This window comes from Leptinotarsa decemlineata, unplaced genomic scaffold (genome assembly GCF_025532065.1).
Source record: "Leptinotarsa decemlineata unplaced genomic scaffold, Ldec_3_MD MMD2_tig00026316_RagTag_RagTag, whole genome shotgun sequence".
Lineage (NCBI taxonomy): Eukaryota > Metazoa > Arthropoda > Insecta > Coleoptera > Chrysomelidae > Leptinotarsa > Leptinotarsa decemlineata.
The window spans coordinates 1360330-1380751 of NW_027412685.1; the positions used below are offsets into that span (position 1 = coordinate 1360330).

The 20422-nt window shown below is 35.8% G+C and overlaps 1 protein-coding gene across 4 annotated transcripts in view; it reads right to left on the reverse strand.

The window, feature by feature from the left end:
- Positions 1–20422, reverse strand: part of Samuel (SAM-motif ubiquitously expressed punctatedly localized protein) — a 516854-nt gene that overhangs the window by 487411 nt on the left and 9021 nt on the right. The window contains exon 1 of one of the 4 annotated variants that reach the window (XM_074181800.1): positions 8064–8300. The exons of 1 other annotated variant lie outside the window; for it this stretch is intronic. Coding sequence is in view for 2 of the 3 variants with exons in the window: in XM_074181802.1 (XP_074037903.1) it covers positions 179–181 (3 nt within the window). In the remaining variant the exon portion in view is untranslated. Of the gene's footprint in view, positions 1–178; positions 254–8063; positions 8301–20422 lie in introns of those variants that run through there. 2 more of the 4 variants (XM_074181802.1, XM_074181799.1) reach the window with 2 other exon arrangements.

A 20422-nucleotide genomic window follows, 5' to 3' on the forward strand; every position in this document is an offset into this window, starting at 1 on the left:
TATTTTTGGCACTGCAGCAACTTATTTAGGTAAACTTATAATCTGTAATCAGTAATCTTCAGAAAAAGAAAGATTATACTACACAAAAAAATCAAGCAAAAAAAATATTGAATAAAACACTTTGACTGTCAATTATCCCGCGTGTTGATAAATAATCGTTTGATACCAAATTGCTCACCATGAAGAGTCTCAGCCCTGATTATGAAAGTACTTCAATTCCGAAATCGCGTATTATTACAGATCTGAACTATGACTTCCACACGCTCTCAATAAAGTTTTAAATAGACTGAAATTTGGCCCCGCTGAAACTGAAACAGGCGGCTGTATCTTTTTCAGTGAGTACATAGGTTAAAGTTAACATACACATATGACCTGACTCGACCTCGGCAATCTAAAAATGAACGCTTCAAAATAGATGACACCTTTCGGGAACAATGCTACTGGGAAATCTTGATAGTCATGCTAAATCAGAAATGAATATCATGTAATATCGTATAATATTTAGACTATCAATAAAGTGCAGATCAAAGCATAGTTCGAATGTTTATCGAAATGAATGCCTCTTGAAAAATACCTAATAAAGTAATTTCTTTAGTGAGTGAAGCATTCTCCTTATCAAATTTAAAAAAAATGATAGTAGCAATTTATTGAATTAAAATAAAAATTAAAAATCAATCTCAACAAGTTTGATCAAGTTTTCACACGTAACGAAATTTTCCTAAACTGAACATGTGTTTTTGTTGACTACACAGAGAGTATTTTTGAATTCACAATTAAAACTAAATGAACGTAAGGTTACCTTCTCGTTTTTTCCAGAAACATTATTTCTCTGAGTATTGTCTTTGTGGAAACTGTTTTCATTAACATTTTTATCCCAAAATCATTGATACGAAACCAGATTAGGACATGGACCAATAAGAAGCACACAGAGTACTGGACAAAAGTACCTGGCAACAAACATAGTAGAACTTTCATTAGGAAACCGTCCGAGAAAAGAACCGAAGAACTACTTCAATATAGTAGGGACCGACTCAGAATAATTACAGGGTTACTAACCGGTCATTGTCCGCTTAGAGGACACCTGAATAAAATGGGGCTGTATAACGGAGACCTCAGCTGCAGATTATGCAACGAAGGGATAGAAACAGCTCTACACATATTATGTGAGTGTGTGAGGCACTGAATCACAGGAGGCAGGCAATATATGGACGTACAAAATTACGTCCAGAAGAATATGACGAATATCCAACACGGAACCTGTACAAACTAGTACAGGGAACGAGACTGATGGAATGGGTGTCATATATTTAGAGTCAGCACTGAGAAAAACATTTTGTATTCAAAGCATTTCTCATATTGTTGTAGCTGGTTCTTAAGTTTGATATAAATGGAAATTCCAATTCGTAACTTCCAATTCCCCAAATGGTCTAGCAGAAAAAACAGTTCGAACGAATGTGAAGTTGTGGCTTTAAAACTACCTACTAGAATATTGTGATACTCTGGCATTCAACAGGAGACTGTTGGCCAATGACCAATATTCTAGGGAACCTGACATTTCAAATCTACAAATCAAGCAAGAGAAATCAAAATCAATCTGATAACTATGGCGAAGATAAAAAAAGACGTTTTGAAAAAATTAATATTTCGAAAAAACATTTATTGTAGGATCTGGTAAATACCTACCGGAAAATAACTACTTCCCAGGTTAATACCACGATAGAGATTGCATTATATATAACCTACATTTATGCAATTTACCCCTAAGAGTTTTGAAGTCTTGAAGATATTTTTCACTCGTATAGCAGCAGGTTCCCGCCGAAATTAATCAAGTAGATCTCTACAGACTGGTTTCGGGGTATTACCCGTCGTCAGTGCAGAAAAGATCCAACCAAAGAAGCAACTGGGATAGATGAATTTTATTTCGAAATATTTATTTTCGTAATGAAGCAACATACTTTACTGGATGACCGAGATGCCAGAAGAAAAGGTGAATTTCGGATAAATCAAAATATAGTGTCACAAGAAAATCAAAGGAAAGAAAGGTTTCAGCTTTCTACTTCTTTCTTTCCCAAAAATTACTATTTCCTAAAATTAAACACCTTTAATTTAAACAGATAAATCAGATATGGAAACCAGCTGAAATTAAAAAATCAATAGAGTGATAATACAGTTCAGAAATAGTCTTGTTCTAAACTCCAGACATCACTAGAAGATGACAAATGAGACTTTGAAAAAACGTTGAGGAAATAATTCTTGTGAGGATCAAAAACACAGAACACGAAGCGAAACTCCCAACAGGGACTTCCGAACTTTGACAATTAATAACGGTCATCTTGTTGAAGCTACATCTGTCAAATTAGTTGTCATTTATTCAGCCTGTTTTGCCAAATCACCGTGGCAAATATAGCATTCAACAACACATGCAAATAATGAAATTGTTTTATCAAAATGGCTGTTCTGTTCGGGCAATGTACCCCGCGCTTCGCCCATATTACGGTCGGCGAGAGGACTATTCCCAATATGAATAAATTTGAGTCCACTGGTTCAGTAAACGATCGACCAATACTCGTACGTTGACGAAACGCAAGATATACTAAAAACAACGCCGCTGTTTGTGAGAGTGTGCAGGAGAATCCGAGGCAGTCGATTTCGCGTCGCTCACAAAATCTTGGCCTTTCGCAGACCACAACGTGGCGAGTTTTGCGTCGTGACTTAGGCCTGTACCCGTCAAAATTCAATTGACCCAGGAACTGAAGGTGAACGACCATAGACAACGACAGTTGGCAAATGACCTTAATTTTCATAGAAAAATCATCAGCGATGAGGCCGGCCCATTTCTGGATTAATGGGTCGGTGAACAAACAAAATTTTCGAATTTGGAACAATACCAATCCACATGAGATCCAGGATCGTCCAATGCATTCCGAAAAAGTCACTGTTCGGTGTGGATTTTGGATCGGCGGCATCATCGGTTCGTATTTTTTCGAGAATGATGTTGGCCAACGGCGAGTAATATAGGTCGATGATTAGCAGCTCATTTTGGCCTGAAATGGATAATCTGGACATCAACGACATGTTGTATCAACAGGACGATGCTACGTGTCTACCAGCTCGTGCCGCATTGGATATTCTGCACAAGCGATTTAACGGCATGGTCATCCTACGTAGAGGTGAAGTGAAATAACCACTGAGATCGTGCGATTTGACCTCGTTAGACTTTTTTTTTTATTTAGAAAAAACCGCATCAGCCGTAGCTATTAGCGGCAAACATATAAAATATATCTGAAATATGCAGTTGTTTACATTACAGTTTGAATAAAAGGTTACATTCTTTAAGAAATTCAACAATATTGTTGGTATTGGTATTTAGGAAGATTTCACCTAGGTTGGAGGGAATTTTATTGTTCAGTCTCTCAACTGTGAAGAACGGGGCACTCTACCAGAACATGCTTAACAGTCACAAGCACATCACACGCGAAACATTTTGGTGGCGGTTCTTTACCCAGTAGATGTTCATGCGTAAGGCGAGTGTGGCCCAATCGTAATCTGGTAATTATGACTTGATGGAAGCGGTTTGTTGCTTTGTTGTTCCAAGGATATAATTTAGCCTTGATTTCCTTAAGTTTGGAAGTTTTTGAGACCAGTGGTGATTCCACATTTCTACAATTTTGCTATGGAAATAGGATTGCTTCCATACTGAGAGTACATGCTGGATTTTCAACAGCTTCTCTGGCAAGTTTATCGGCTATATCGTTTCCAGAAATCCCAGTATGTGAAGGAACCCATAGAAGTGTTACTGTCCTGGTATCTAGTTGTTTCATCTCCTCTTTAATCATATCCACCAGTAAGTGATGGGTATATATTTTCGACAAGGAAATAAGGGAGTTGAGAGAGTCCGTAATTATCAAAAACTCTTTGCCAGATGCCATTTCAATGAAGGAAAGAGCTTTATAGATGGCATAAAGTTCTCCAGTGAGAATAGTGGCAGATTCATGTAAAGAAAATTTACAGGCGCTGTCGTTCGTTACGAATGCACATCCTACACCACGAGTTGTTTTTGAGGCGTCAGTGAAGATTTTCTGGTGAAGTAGGTATTGAGATATTAGACTTTTTCTTGTAGGGTTTTTTCAATTTGTAAGTGCATGCGAATAAGCCACAGCGGTCCTCATAGAAAACAAAATCCACACCATATGTCAAATTCAGCCTAATTTATGCGCCAGAGTTATGGAAAATTATACGTTTCGGATGCGCTCATAATGGCATCTATAGGCCTTTCAAACAAAAAAAAACATCGATGATGTCTCAATCACACTTTGTTTTATTTGAATTTCAAGATAGGAATCACCTATTGAAAGACTCTATACCGGGTGTCAACGAATCTATTAGACAAGTCATAATTTCTAGACTATTAGGAGAATTGAAATGAGATTTGGTATAGTTGAATGGTATGTGGAGAGGAATGTTTTCACATATTTTTCACTTTCCGGTCACTTCCGGTTTCAGCGGAAATGGCTCCGGTTCTGAATTTTTAAATGGAACACCCTGTATATTGTAACATTTTGGATTTCTGAGACAATTCTGGATCAGAAACTGACATTTCCGGAAGTTTTTCAGCCTACTTGATTTTTTCAGAGTCACTTTTAAAATTGCATCTAGGTGGCCATGATCGGACGTGAACTAATCTATGGACCTCAGGTGATATCAGAAAATTGCAATAGCGGAGTTTTAGTGACTAGTGTGTTGAATATGAATGAGACAAGTTTACAAAATAACATTTTCGTGTCTAACTATTATTTTTCAAATGGCGACCATTTTTTGACAAGCAATTTCCGAAAAAAGGATTTTTTGACGAATCTAACGTTACTAATTTATTTGCGATTGGATCAACAAATTTAACAAATTTAACTAATAATTTCAGCGATGCACTTAGATTTTTTGCAATATCCTAAGTTCTTGAAAATTCCACTATAGTAAATTTTCAAAGTGCATCCCTCCTTGTTCAAGACACATTTCAGCTCGTTCAATTGTTTCTCTCAACACGTTTTGTAACATTTGAGGCGATATACTTCTAAATGCCTGTTGAATCCTTTCTTCTAAGATTTCGAGAGTGGCTGGGGCTGTTGCATAGTAGACCCTTTCTTTTACATATCCCCAAATGAAGAAATCTAACACAGTCAGATCCGGTGAGCGGGCAGGCCACCGTACTGGACCGTTGGTTGCAATAACTCTATTATTAAAATGCTCTATTAAAAAATCAAGTACGTCTCTGCTATTATGGGGTGGTGCTCCATCTTGCTGGAAGTAAATTTGCCGTAAAACTTCTAAGGGCATATCATTAAGATGATCCTCGATTTCATTTTGAAGAAAACCCAAGTATCTAACCCCTGTTAACTGACCTTGAAACAATATTGGACCAATTATTCTGTTTCCAACGATACCAGCCCAGACATTGACGCCAAACCTTTCTTGAAAATTGCCCTCTCTCATTGCATGTTGATTTTGTTGGGCCCAGTACCGACAATTCTGCTTATTAAACATGCCATTATTTGTAAACCGTGATTCGTCGGAAAATAGAATGAAGTTGATAAAATTTGGGTTAACTCTATGATTTTGAAGCAACCAATCACAAAATACTACTCTTCTATTGCCGTCGTCAGCATACAAATGTTGATGTAACTGATATTTAAATGCTCGATATCCGTGCTTTTTCAGTATTTTTCTTGCTGATTCGTGACTTATCTGCATTTCTCTACTAATTTCTCTTAAAGAAACCGTTTTGTCAACTTCTACCATAGCAAGAACGTTAATCTCAGTCTCCTCATTTATGACAAACCTCTGTTCTGCGACTCGATTTCCCTCTTGCCTAAAACGACTCTCAACATAGGGAAAATACTGATGAGATGGGTGTTGCCTATTGGGATATCTCTGAGCATACAACTCAGCAGCTTTCCTTGAATTTCTGTGGCATTCTCCAAACAATAACAACATATCCACTTTTTCACTTTGAGTATACATTATTTCGACGAAAAATTAAACTAAAATTAACGAAAATCAAGAGAAACTTCTACTTTCTGCTCATAAAGCTTATGTCACTGTCATAACCTAGGTGGACTTGATGGAAATAACCGCAAAATATTATGCATCATTCCTATCCATGGCACCCTTGACAAAAGTAAATGAATTTGTATCGAGTATTTTTCTCAGTAATATTTAATTTATGTTCTTATTTGTAATCCAATCGCAAATAAATTAGTATCGTTAGATTTGTCAAAAAATCCTTTTTTCGGAAAGTGCTTGTCAAAAAATGGTCGCCATTTGAAAAATAATAGTTAGACACGAAAATGTTATTTTGTAAACTTGTCTCATTCATATTCAACACACTAGTCACTAAAACTCCGCTATTGCAATTTTCTGAGATCACCTGAGGTCCATAGATTAGTTTACGTCCGATCATGGCCACCTAGATGCAATTTTAAAAGTGACTCTGAAAAAATCAAGTAGGCTGAAAAACTTCCGGAAATGTCAGTTTCTGATCCAGAATTGTCTCAGAAATCCAAAAATGTTACAATATACGGGGTGTTCCATTTAAAAATTCAGAACCGGAGCCATTTCCGCTGAAACCGGAAGTGACCGGAAAGTGAAAAATATGTGAAAACATTCCTCTCCACATACCATTCAACTATACCAAATCTCATTTCAATTCTCCTAATAGTCTAGAAATTATGACTTGTCTAATAGATTCGTTGACACCCGGTATATGATAAAAAAAATTATTGATGAGAAAGGTATGTGTCAGAGAAGATCCAAGTCTTGTATAAACCACGTTAAAATATTTAAAATATAACATGATATTTGAATGTTACTATTTTATTTTTATTATTAATTACAAAATTAAATCATTCGAGTAATATTTCATGTCAAAAATCGCAAATACATTATACGTATGTCGGATCCAAGTCCGTGGAAGTAATCTAACTTCACTTTTGCTTCCAATTCAAATTTGCTCATGTATACACGAGTATTAGCTATAAAGGGGGTTTTTGGCATGCCTTCGTACTGTTTCTAATAATGATAATACCTAATACATATATGCATGAACTTCCATGTAAAAATTATTTCCCCTGAAAGGTACCCCCAATCGAAATTCCGAAATCCCCACCCGGAATTTAGATCTGAATCCGCCCTTGTGGCTTAAGGACTTTATTTCACAGTATGTAGTGATAGGAAGAAGAATTGAAGGTTCTTCAAAATGACGTGCTGTGTGACCTCCTTTTCCATTTGAGGTTTAACACCTAGTTCTCGTATAGAGTTGAACTACAAGTGGCAAAAATATTCGTTGAAACGGCTTTACCTTTCTGATTTCCTGAAAGAAAGATTATAGAGACGAGAAGCTTCAAACTGAGATACTTCTCTTCATTTGTTCAAAAGTCGTTACCAACCCTCATTATTATACAATCTAAAACGAGTACTTTTCCCAATCACTAGAAATGCAATATTCTTCTCCAACCAAACTGGCATCTTCAGGAGATAAAAAATGAAGAGAACTTCATCAACTCGATTGGTGTTTCATCATCTATCATAGAATGTATTCATCAGGCTATCTAGTTTGTATACATTTGTCTTCAATATACATTACACAAAGACGAAAAAATTATTCCGTTCACGAAAGTTGTCTTTATTTTGTTTCTAAAAATAAACTGAAACAAATTGAAGTACAAATGAGAACATGGTCATGTAAATTCGAAGAAAAAATTCCTTCACGATCAGGTGAGTCTGAAAATGTTATTACGTTTTTTTTAGTAAATTGAAACAAGTATGATACTTTTCTCAATCATGCAATACTCTCCAACAGAACTGGCGTCTTCAGGATGTGAAGTAAACTTCATCATCATTCTATCTATTTTGTATACATTTGTCGTTCAATATACGTTACACAACCATAAATAAAACTCATAAATAAAAGTATTTTTTGCAAGTTCGCATTATTTTGCACCTTTCATTGATTCACTAGTCGTGCATATTTATTGTCTCTCATACTTGTAGTGAACACTTTGTTATATTACCTCTAAATATGCAGCCTCCGATATCAGCGGCAAATTCAAAGGTCACAACACTAGAATCGTTATTACACTAATTTTTCAAAGAACTTTCACTAAAATTAGTTGTGAATGATTGTGATTTGATTGTTGACAAACTATATTCACATATTCACACATGTACAGCTTTTCAACGTCGCGACTCTTGACTAATTTGAATCCGTCAGACCAGACTAAACAACGATAATGTTTCACAGGTAACAAACAACAAGGAATTGAGGTGAACCATGGGCTTATCAGGGGTCACCACTTATCAGTTTCACGCTCTTATCGCAGACATAAAGGTTACACCATATGCATTACGATAAATATTTAAACAATTAATAACAACGTCAACAGGCCAGGTGTTCAAAGTCATTATTTGTAGCTCATCTATCGCCAAGACTAGACCATTGAAGTTTGATATAACTAGTTTATCAATTCCGCGTAGAAGAGTATGTTGAGTCTCAAGTTTCTCAACACAAATTGCTGACAAAATGCATATTTAGTGACTTAACCAATTGAAATCTATAGTCCGTTCATAATTTGTTGATAGCTCACTGCAAGTTTGACCCTCATTAGAGAACTGAAATACAGAGAGGACAGCTAATATGATATAATAACAAAAACCAAACTAAAACTGGCAGTTTAAGATGTTTTCGACTAACCCACCTTGTATCTGAAGAAATACAATACAGCTATAAAACTTTGAATCCGATTATGTAGGTATTTTGAGTGGAAATGAGTGACCAGTATCGTAGAGTATATGATTAAAACATTAGTTACTTTAAATAAATAAATATATTAATATTCTTAAACTGTAGGTACTATAAACTGTATTTTTATTTTAAAAAAAATTCTTTATTTTATTCAAAAATAATAAGTTACTTGCAATTTGTAAAAGATACATTTATTTAATTAATACCTATTTTTAAATGATATAAACTACGATTACTTACAAAACTATTCTAATTCAAAATAAACAGGATCATCTTCGGAATCCGAGTCGTCTTGCAGGTTAATAATTAGCGGTTGTGTCTCTACAGTCGCATCAATTATATTGTCAAGATCCCACATTTTTTGTTCTTCTTCTATTGCATGTCTTACTGCATCTCGCCAATTTTGTTCTGTAATATGTTGTAAAGACTCGTATAACAATTCACGTACAGCTTGTATTTTATATGACGTATTTTTTCTAGCCACATAGCTTTTCATTTGTGCCCAAATGAGTTCAATTGGATTTAATTCGCAGTGGTAGGGTGGAAGTCTAAGGACTGTGATGTTTCGTCTTTCCGCCATTTTGTCAACTACGTATTTCTTGAACTTAGATTTGTGTTGCCGGGCAATTTTTAAAAGTTCTGCTTTAACCATTCCATCTTCGTAAGGCAGGGACTTATTCCGCAGCCAGTCAATGATATCCTGTTTCTTCCACGCAGTCGTTGGAAGTCTTTCAACTAGTCGTGAATGATAAGTTGCATTATCTAATACTATAATTGAGTTTGGTGGTATATGTTCAATCATCTGCTCAAAATACTCTTCGAAAACATCAGCTGTCATCTCCTCGTGATAGTCTTTTGTGCTTTTGGATTCAAATTCCAACAAACCATGCTTAGCAAATCCTTTTTCACTGCCAATGTGAGAAACTATTAATCTACTGGTGGGGAAATACCAGTAGACCAACCTTCCATAAAGGCTTGCCTGGAGCTTGATATATTTTTATCTGTCCAAATTTTTGTGAGAGTATGACCTGCGTTTACCCACGTTTCGTCCTGATAGTAAATTGGCCTTCCTTCAGCCCGAAATTATCGTATAGATCTTAGATACTTTCTTCTCCAACATATTATCTCTTCCCGGTCAATCAAAAGTGATTTTCGGTCTGATTTCTCCCACCGGAAATTTAATTCTTTTAAAACTTGCCACAATTTGGTTCGTCCGACATGAGGCAAATCCGGGTCGTCTCTAATTTCTTGTAAAATTTTGTTTAAGTTGGGTATTTCTTTTTTGTAAAAAAATTCGTGAATTTTCCTTCGAATACCATTTTTGGCAAATTCATCAATTTCAATAGGTTTTCTCCCTCTCTTTAAGTATTCGTTTGTATTTGGGTTAGCTATACCTTTTTTTTTTTCGTTCTGATAGGAACCTATATATTGTTGACTCCCCTACGCCCGTCATGTTGGCACAACTCTTGATTATGTTCTGAACAGTGTTTGTGGGATTCTGAGAAACCAGAGCATCGTGAACGTTCAAAACAATAGTCTTCTCTCTTGGTGAATAGACAGACTTACTGACTGTACGCAACAGTACCGGTGTAAAACTTGATGATGTTGATGATGATGACGAAGCCATCGCAAGCAATCAAACAAAACAAGCAGGAACGAAAGGTACGTATATGTTTGTAGGAATATGAAAAAAAGTTACTCACGCACTGCACAAAATTCGCAAAATAAATATTAGAGACGTTAATTACTGCCAAAACACCAACGAGCCGTAAATTAAATGCGATTAAAAAATGTACTAAACCAAAAATTATTTTCGTTCGTAACAACTTCACCCTTTCGAGGCAAGTTTCGAATATAAACTGAAGCTTCATATTTAATGAATAAACACCTCAGGAACCTCCGCCTATGATTTTACGAGTTTTACGACCGTTTTATGACTTGGGCCCTCATTTTGTGCTATCGACAAATTATGAACGGACTATAATTAAAATCCAATGAAGTGAAATCAAAGCGCACGAACTCTTTATCACAAAATATAAAGAAATTTTGTATAATATTCCTAAAGAAAAATAAATTGTTCCTTCACGCTACTCTAGTGAACATAATGGTAGAATATTATGATATGTGTTTAATATAAACTGCTCAAAAGTTTTAACTTTGTGACAGTTCTGATTACTATCTCAAAAGTTTCAACCTCACACCCCTAAGAAGTCTTCATAATGACTTTCAAGTTTTGAAAAAAAAAATAGGTTGGATTTTACTGCTTACAAAATGTGACTTTTCACCTACTGAACCTACAGAAAATTGGTGCGAAAACAAAAACAAGACAAAATTCACAGAACTCTGAAGTACTGATGACTTTTTGTTTTTTTCGGGAAAGTATTTATGAAAAAACTGAGACTTTTTGTAAACAGTTCGAAAGTTTTCGAAGGAAAGATGAAAAAAATTATTCTGTTTCTGAAAATAAACTGAAACAAAGTACTTTAGAGAACGCGTTATCATGAATTCGAAAAAGGTTTTCCTTAACGATCAGGTAGCTTTGAATATTTTATTACTATTTCTTCAGTGAATTTCGTTAGGAATTTGTTTGAATATATTAGATTGTTTCAAAAGTTTTGTCCGTTTTTATAAGTCCACTTCACCGTAATATCTCAGTGAATACTCTTTTTGATTTGATTTGAATCAGATCACTTTTCCCTACGTAACACGATTCGATTAATTCCGTCGACATAGAAATTATGTGATCGGGATTCGATAAAATCAACGAAGGCTGTTTTTGCCTGGTCCTGAAAAGATGACAGTCGGTTGGCGAGAGATCTGGGGAGTATGGTAGATGAGTCAGAATTTCGTTGCTCAATTCGTTTGATTTACAGACTGTGAAATGTGCGGACGAGCGTTGTCGTGGAGCAGGATCGGACCTATTATGTTTACCAATGCCGTCAGTTTCCTCCCAATAGAACTCTGCTGTGATGGTGTGACCCGGTTGCAGACAGTTATAGTGAATCATATCAGCCGCTGACAACCATACAGTATCCATGACCTTTTTTTGGTGGGTTTTCGCCTTTGGGAAGTGCCTGGGTGGCTCATCGGTGTCCAACCACTTTCTGAATGCCTCCAGTTGTCGTAGGGGATCCACTTCTCATCACACGTGGCGATACGATTCTAAAATGGATCATTTTTTGGTTGCGCAAAAGCAAAGAAGAACAAACCTCGAAATGTCACAATTTTTGTCGGCGGTTCAAATCATGGAGCACCCATACTTCGAGCTATTTGACCTTTCCAATATGTTTTAAACTATTAAATACCGCATGGGAGCTGAAGCCCAGTACTTTTGCCATGCCACGCACCGTTTGTTATGGGTCAATCTCCACCAGTGACATCAAATCCGTGTCCTGGATTACTAACGGTCGACTACGTCGGGGATCATCTTCGAAGCTGAAATCTTCGGTACGAAATTTCGCAAACCAACGTCGAACACTGCGTTCATTAACACTATAAAATTCTTTATCGATAAGTACATAACACGACACATGCCAATAATATTTATTGGCATATGGAGCTACCAAAACACACGACATTGAAACGGACAAAACTTTTGAAACAACCTGATGAAAGTAAAAGTATCCCTTCACTTTGGTGGTAGGGGGGTAACGGATAATCATAATTTCAAAAAAATAATCATGGAATCGTGTTAATAACTTCTTATCTAGAAAGAAACATGTACATCAATATACTCATCAAATCAACTGAACAAAGATAGCCATACTAGTCGTAACAAAAGTAAAAGATTCCCCTAACTTGGGGATACGGGATAACGGATAACATTAATTTCAAAAAAAAAATTACATCTTGGGAACTTAGTATCCATTCTCAATTGACAAGGAAATTAATTCACTCAACTAATCGTTTCAACAAAAAAAGCCTTAGCGTGGAAATAAAAGATGAAATATAACGTATAGTTTGAAAAAAATGTATCTTCGCATTGATGGAAACGTAGTATAGAGTACAAATTAAACTATTAGGGAATGTTGTACATCACAATTCTGGTGATAACAGCACAACTATTCCTTGGTGATAGTGGGTAAATCAGAATTTGAAAAATAATTGAAATTATTTTCATATTCTGGTAACATGGTACTAACTGAATAATTCAAAAGAATAGTTGAATATCACCTTGATAGTTGTAATAACAGCAAAAAAACCTCAGTGTGGGTATATAACAATATAACATATTAATAATATTGAAAAATAAATTGATGAATGTAGCCGTTACTTTGTGGTAGGAAATTATCATGAAAAATGAGAAATGAAACTTTATATGTTTTCTACCATTTTTATTTGTAACTAACGTTACTGCAGTTTCGTTCTATAATGACATTTTCATACTTATACATTAAACTAAAAATAATTGATTACATTATCCCTTATACAACACCATGTAGGTAGTAACAGAGGTACTTTATTTAATTGAGTACCTGAGTTTTGTTTACCTGTGACAATGTGGATACGCTAATTTGAACCGGTGAGTAAACTAGATCGATCAGGTTGCACCCGCAATGCTTATGCTTATGAATTTCCAAGAATTCCAAATAATTGAGTTTGCAACCCTTTCATGCATAGTGCAAAATTTACGTATCGTTTAGATTCGGGAACTTGTGGTTGCATCTCAAGGAATTGTTTAAAAACGTCGAATCATTTTTACCTAGTCTGAAGGACCTTTCATATTCAGCATACTTTTTTGAGAAATTTCGACCACATTGTCCCACAATAAACACCATTAAACTCCGGACACTCAAGCTCATAAACTCCAGATTTCTCTAATTTGTCCACTTTATCTTTGGCATTGAAAAGGAAATGTGGCATGTGGTCTGGATGCCACTTCCACATTGTCACATCCACTCACAGATACATATACCCCCAGATTAAACAATCAGAAATCAAGATATGGGTAACTCTAACATATTTTGGTAAAAGAACAGAGATAATTGCGGGTTTCTTCAGAAAAAACAATGTGGAGAAATCTGGAGTTTATAAGATCAAGTGTTCAGAGTGTAATATTTTATGTGGAACAATGTGGTCGAAATTTCTCAAAATGGTATGCTGAACATGAAAGGTTTTTCAGACTAGGTAAAAATGAACCAATGTTTTCAAACCATTCCTTGGGATGCAACCACAAGTTCTCGAATCTAAACGATACGGATAATTGCGGGTTTCTTCAGAAAAAACAATGTGGAGAAATCTGGAGTTTATAAGATCAAGTGTTCAGAGTGTAATATTTTATGTGGAACAATGTGGTCGAAATTTCTCAAAATGGTATGCTGAACATGAAAGGTTTTTCAGACTAGGTAAAAATGAACCAATGTTTTCAAACCATTCCTTGGGATGCAACCACAAGTTCTCGAATCTAAACGATACGGATACGGAAATTTTGCACTATGCAAGGAAGGGTCGCAAACTCATGTATCCACATTGTCACATGTAAAGGAAATACAGGTACTCAATTAAGTTAAATACCTCTGTTATTACCTACAGTGGTGTTACATGAGAGCTAACGTAATCAATCATTTTTTGTTTAATGTATAAGGTTGAAAATGTCCTTATAGGACGAAACAAGTTATTCAATAATATCACAAGCAAAATAATTAACCCCAATAACTCAATAATGTCACTATAGTTTGTCCAGAAATGAGAGAAATTTCAGCAGTATATATAGGGTGGCCCACTACATTCGCCTCGGTATTTCAACGAGAAATGAAGAGAGTTAGAGTAAAAGCTTTTAGCACAGTCATATGTGGGTACATAAGTAGCATATTTCCAAAAATATTTTCAGATATATAGGGTGACTCCCAAAAAAGTTACATACCAAAATTATATTTTTTCTTATGAAATACCCCTTTTTTATTTTTATATACTATAGACAAAATGAAGGCGAGTTACTATTATATTTCCCATACTTAAAACTGACCGTTTCTGAGAAATTTTGAGAAATTTAAAAATCATTTAAAAAATGTTTTCACTCTGTAAAGTGTAACGAGCTGCTTAGCTCAGAGGTTGAAGTTAACTACCACATGAAATTTTTTATGCAATATTATTCACAGTGGCAAAAAAATTGCCTCATAATTTGAACTCACATTTAATTGAATAACTTCTTAAAGTGACGTAATTTGACGCAGAAGTAGATTACCTTCAAAACTATATTAGGGTTTCCTATACAAATCTCTTCTGTTTTTTACACAAAAGGCGTTTTCATATTTTACTTTTGAGTGATTTTTTCCTCTTAAAAATGGAACACCCTGTATTGTAATAAACAGCAGACAAGCCCTTTTAGCCCTCAACAGACAACGTGTAACCTCAAGGCTAGTACTAGAGTGTCACCAAGATTTAGCCAAAGCCTCGGTAGATAAAAACATTAGCCTGAGGTGGGTTAAAGGTCACGACAGGAGTAAAGGTAATCGCACTGCCGACTCTTTAGCCAAGGAAGCGGCTGGACTAAGAATTTTAGGATCCAGTGACACCTACGGCCTGATGACTTTGAGAATTGCGGAACTAGCCAAACGTCACACCCATGCTCAATCCCTAAAGAGATGGGATGGAATCAAAGAATGCAGTTTTGCCAGGATCACCCTGGGCGACCTTGGGAAGCTGGCGCCGAAGAAATATTTCAGCAGTTGGATTTGTGACTGGTCACTATCAACTAAGGAAACACCTCCATAATATGGGGCTAGTGGATAAACCTCTATGCAGGATGTGTGAACAGAAAGCATGTCTAATGCAAGTGTCCGGAGTTATCGTCAAAAAGAGAGTATGTGTTCGGCGAGTCTTGACTTACACCTGCCGATATAAAGGAGATGTCTCCTAATGACCTATCTACCTTCCTGGAAAGGACAGGATGGACAATGACCTAGGAGGACAACTCCTCGGGAGGATGTACAATGGGTCACATGCGGCCTAAGTGCGTAGGCTTACACTCACCCTCCCTACTCTACAGATATATCACTTGCGTTTATGCAGTTATTTCCATCAAGTATTTTTCTTGGTTATTCACATTTTGTTTTCAATCGAGAACCACCTGCTTGGTACTCAAGATGCCCAACAGACTGAAACAGCTCGATCAAGCATCTTCATTTCGTTCAGGTTGTAGCCCAGGGAATGGAAAAAATACCAACATGGTTCAAACAGAACTGGCTGGTATCTCAATCGCCACAAAAGAAATAACCAAGGAAGGAATTTCTGGCAAAAACATAACAATCTGCACTGATAGCAGACAAGCACTATTAGCCTTGAACAGACAGCGTGTTACCTCAGGGCTAGTACTAGAGTGCCACCAAGATTTAGCCAAAGCCTCGGTAGATAATAACATTATCCTGAAGTGAGTTAAAGGACACGACATGAGTAAAGATAATCGCATTGCCGACTCTTTAGCCAAGAAAGCGGCTGGACTAAGAATTTTAGGACCCAGTGGAACCCACGGCCTGATGACTTCGACGATTGCGGAACTAGTCGAATGTTACACCCATGCTCAATCCTTAAAGAGATGGGATGAAATCAAAGGATGTAATCTTGCCAGGATCACTTCGGGCGACCCTGAGAAGCTGGCGCCGAAGGAATATCTGGCGACGACCAGGAAAAATTTACCCTTAACAGTAGGATTTCTGACTGGCCACTGTCAACTAAGGATACACCTCCATAATATGGGGCTAGTGGACACACCTCTATGCAGGATGTGTGAACAGGAAGATGAGACTGTCAGGCGGGTGCCCAGAATTATCGTTAATAAGAGAGTGTGTGTTCGGCGAGTCTTGGCCTACACCTACCGATATGAAGGAGATGTCTCCCAGTGACCTATCCACCTTCCTGGAAAGGACAGGATGGACAATGACCTAGGAGGATAACTTCTCGGGAGGATGTACAATGGGCCACATTTGGCCTAAGTGCTGTGGGCCTACACTCACCCTCCCTGCTCTACAGATACAGAAGGTAACTCGTGGCGAAGCGGGCTAAAGCGCTGAACTAGACTACATTATGAGACGCGGATTCGAATCTAGCCTAGGTCATCCTGCTTTTCATTTCATTTTTTCTTTTTTTTAATTTCCTATTGTTGCATTTTTAATTAATTATTTTCAATAATGAGAACATGTCAAAGGCATTAACTACATGACCTAAAATGTGAAAAAGTCAAAGATATGAATGGAATCTTAGTTGTTAATGCGGTAGAAACTGAAACAAAAGTACAACAAACTTTTACAATTACCGGCAAATACTGCGAAATCGGTAAAAAATGTATGAATCTCCGGCCGAAATTTTGTCCCACCCCATATTTTTTTGTTAATTATTTTGATAGAAAATGCACAATTCAAAACATTGGTATTGATAAATTTGATAATTTCACATATTTGAATATGCCTGATTTATATACAGGGCATTGTTTTCGAAGGACACCTGCAATCGTATTAGTCATGGTGGCTGGAAATCCAATTCAGTGGCGAAAGCAAATTGAAAATTCGGTTCAAAATAAAATCAGCATTTCCAATACAATATTGAACTCTATTGAGACTAGCAATAACGAAATAAATGTAAATTTTTCTTCCACTTCCAGGTTAGTGGGACCTTGAATAAACTCTTCAAACTACACAATAAATAATCCTAATATTTTCAAGAAATCGGGTTTATTACAATTTTTATGTTCTATATAAATATAAATAGAATGTTTATAGGTTTCCTATATCCATGGTAATAGCCGAGGTAATACCATTAATTAGAAGTTTGTACATTGTTTTAAGAAATACGAATAATTACTGTTATTGTTTTCAATAGAAATATAGATATAATATCAACAGTTCTTCATTATTTATTGGGTACAGAACAACTACAAACAACTCTCGTGTAATTGTTATTAATACACTTGTATAAATCATAAAAAACTCGACTTCAGCACGTTTCGTATCCCGGTTAATGCTCGTGTATTAATAACCATCATTACATGATCGTTGCATAATACACTATTGAATGACAGATATTTTGAATTAAGCTTTAAGCTTTCACGGTTGGAAGACGAATGGGAGCTGCAGTTATTCGCGCTAGTCAGCCGTGGTCCAAATAGACAGATTGGCTACGAACGTTTCGCCCCCCTGGAACTGCGATAGATTCAGATTCTTTATTAACCATTTGTAGCCAAGCTGTGCTTGGATATGGCAAGTCATATTACACTTAGTAGCACATTATTAATGTTATGCAAATCAGTTTTTAAAAATTAGAAATTCAATAAATTATTTTGAAAGTACAATATTCATACAGGAGCATACTTACATACAAGTATTAAAATAAATTAGATACTTTTGCAATAGTTCACAAATTCTTCAAGGCTGTAGAAAACATATTGTCAGCATTTTTTTAAATTTTTTTCTTGAAGAGAGGATGCGATAATTCTTTTACATTATTTGATATATAATTATATAGTGTAAGTCCATTATGTTGTGGTGATTTTGTATAATATGTGTAGTTGAATTTTTCGATGCGGAGGTTATCTTTGTTTCTTGTTTCATACCTGTGTCTGTCACCATTTCTAGCATAGCAATCTTTATTAGTATGTATATACAGTAATATATTTAAAATGTATATGCAGGAAAATGTCAATATACCCTTTTGTTTAAATACTTCTCGGCATGAGTCAAAAGTTTTCATATTATATATAATTCTTATTATGCGTTTTTGGAGAACGAAGACTCTAGTCCATTCAGTTGCAAGGCCCCAACTGATTATGTTGAATGATAAGGTCGAGTAGACTACGGAGTAATATACTTTCAGGAGAGATGGTTCATGAAGAGATTTTTTAGTGTTAGGAAGGTAAAGCAGCTTTTTTTGAGTTTGTTACATGTATTATCTATTTGTTCGATCCACGTTATGTTGTTATCGAGATGTATGCCTAAGAATTTTGTTGAGCTTGATAATTCATGTTGATTGTTGTTTATATTGAGATTGACAAGGTTTGGTTTATTACTGCGTGCACTGTTGAATTGAATGAACATAGTTTTTTCTAGGTTCACCACAAGATGGTTTCTTGTACACCATTCATAGAATTGGTTCACTGCTGAGGTCACTTTCACATTAAGAGTACTCAACGAAGAGCCCGTCACTATTATTGTCGTATCGTCTGCATACATAAACACCTTTCCCCCTTCAATGAAGTCAGGTAAGTCATTTATGTACAACAGAAATAAGAGTGGTCCTAAGATACTCCCTTGAGGGGTTCCAATACCTACATTATATTGGCTTGAGAGATGATTCCCAATTTTCACATATAATTGCCTTTCCGTTACATAGGAAATTATCCAGTCTTCTTCTTCAGTGATACTTGTTGCTTCCTTATTAGTAGACTGTTAAATCTGTACTGTTAAAATCTGTTTTTCCGTTAACCAGCTGTCCAGTTTGTTAACTAATTTTGAAAAAAACTGTTTTTCCGTTGACCAACTGTTGCACCCCTACGAACGACAACCCTCAGAAGTAGAAACTTGTGCGAGCTAAGGATTAACAAGGTCTTACTTTTTAACGTGTGATTCCTAACACGGGTTGGACGATAGCTAGTGAAAATCGATCGTTCAGACTAGAGCTTGAACCACCGACCAACACGGCAGTCAATTCGAGTGAGTGAACAAAGCACCCGCGTCGAACCGCCTGGCTTCCGACTACAAGAATGAACGAAATAAAAATTTAATAATGAAATATCTTAAGTTAAAGTTAAAAGGTAGGGACTAATTACTCAATGCTATTACATATATTGTTATTCATGATTTTTTTTCTGATTAATTTGGCCGTCACTTGATGAAGATCCATAGTAATTTCACAAATTATACCTTACCATTTGATATCCACAAACTTTATTTGAGAAATATATCACGACATATTTCGCTAACACAGTAGCTTCTTCAACAGTGATTTGAATACTACAAATTGCTTCTTACGCTAATATTTATATACCACAGGTAAATACAATTGAGACTACCTCCATCAAATGACCCAAATCTCTAAAACTTTTATATACCTGAGTTACCTCTTCAATTATGATTACCTGAAGCATATTACCCGACTTCTTCATCAATATTTTAAGAAAACAAATTCAATAATGGTGATCTATTCAAATCCAGATAGTCATTCATTAGAATGTTTGAATTTTTAAGTTTATTGATTTCCATTGCTTTATTTTCTTTGTGTAAAATTTCGAACTCTTCTTCAAAGATATGATTTTCTTCTAAAAGATTATTTGAATACGTTGAACTTGTTTCCTTATTTACATAGCTCATATGATGTTCCTGGATTCGATTCCTAAATGTTCTGCGATTTTGACCAATATATACCTTAGGACACGTTCCACACTTTAATTCATACATATACTCATGATTTCTCAAATTTGGATATTTTGTCTTTATTATTTTCAACTAACTTTCCCAACGTATTACTTGTTCTATATGCAATTTTAATATATCGTTTCCTCAAATATGAGGCCACTTCTTCCGTTGGTTGTCCAAAATAAAGTTTGTGGAGATCGAATCGTAAGGTGTAGTTTATGAAATTAGATATTGTTATTCAGCTTTCCTGTGCATGTTATATCTGTATTTATTCCACTATGATTGT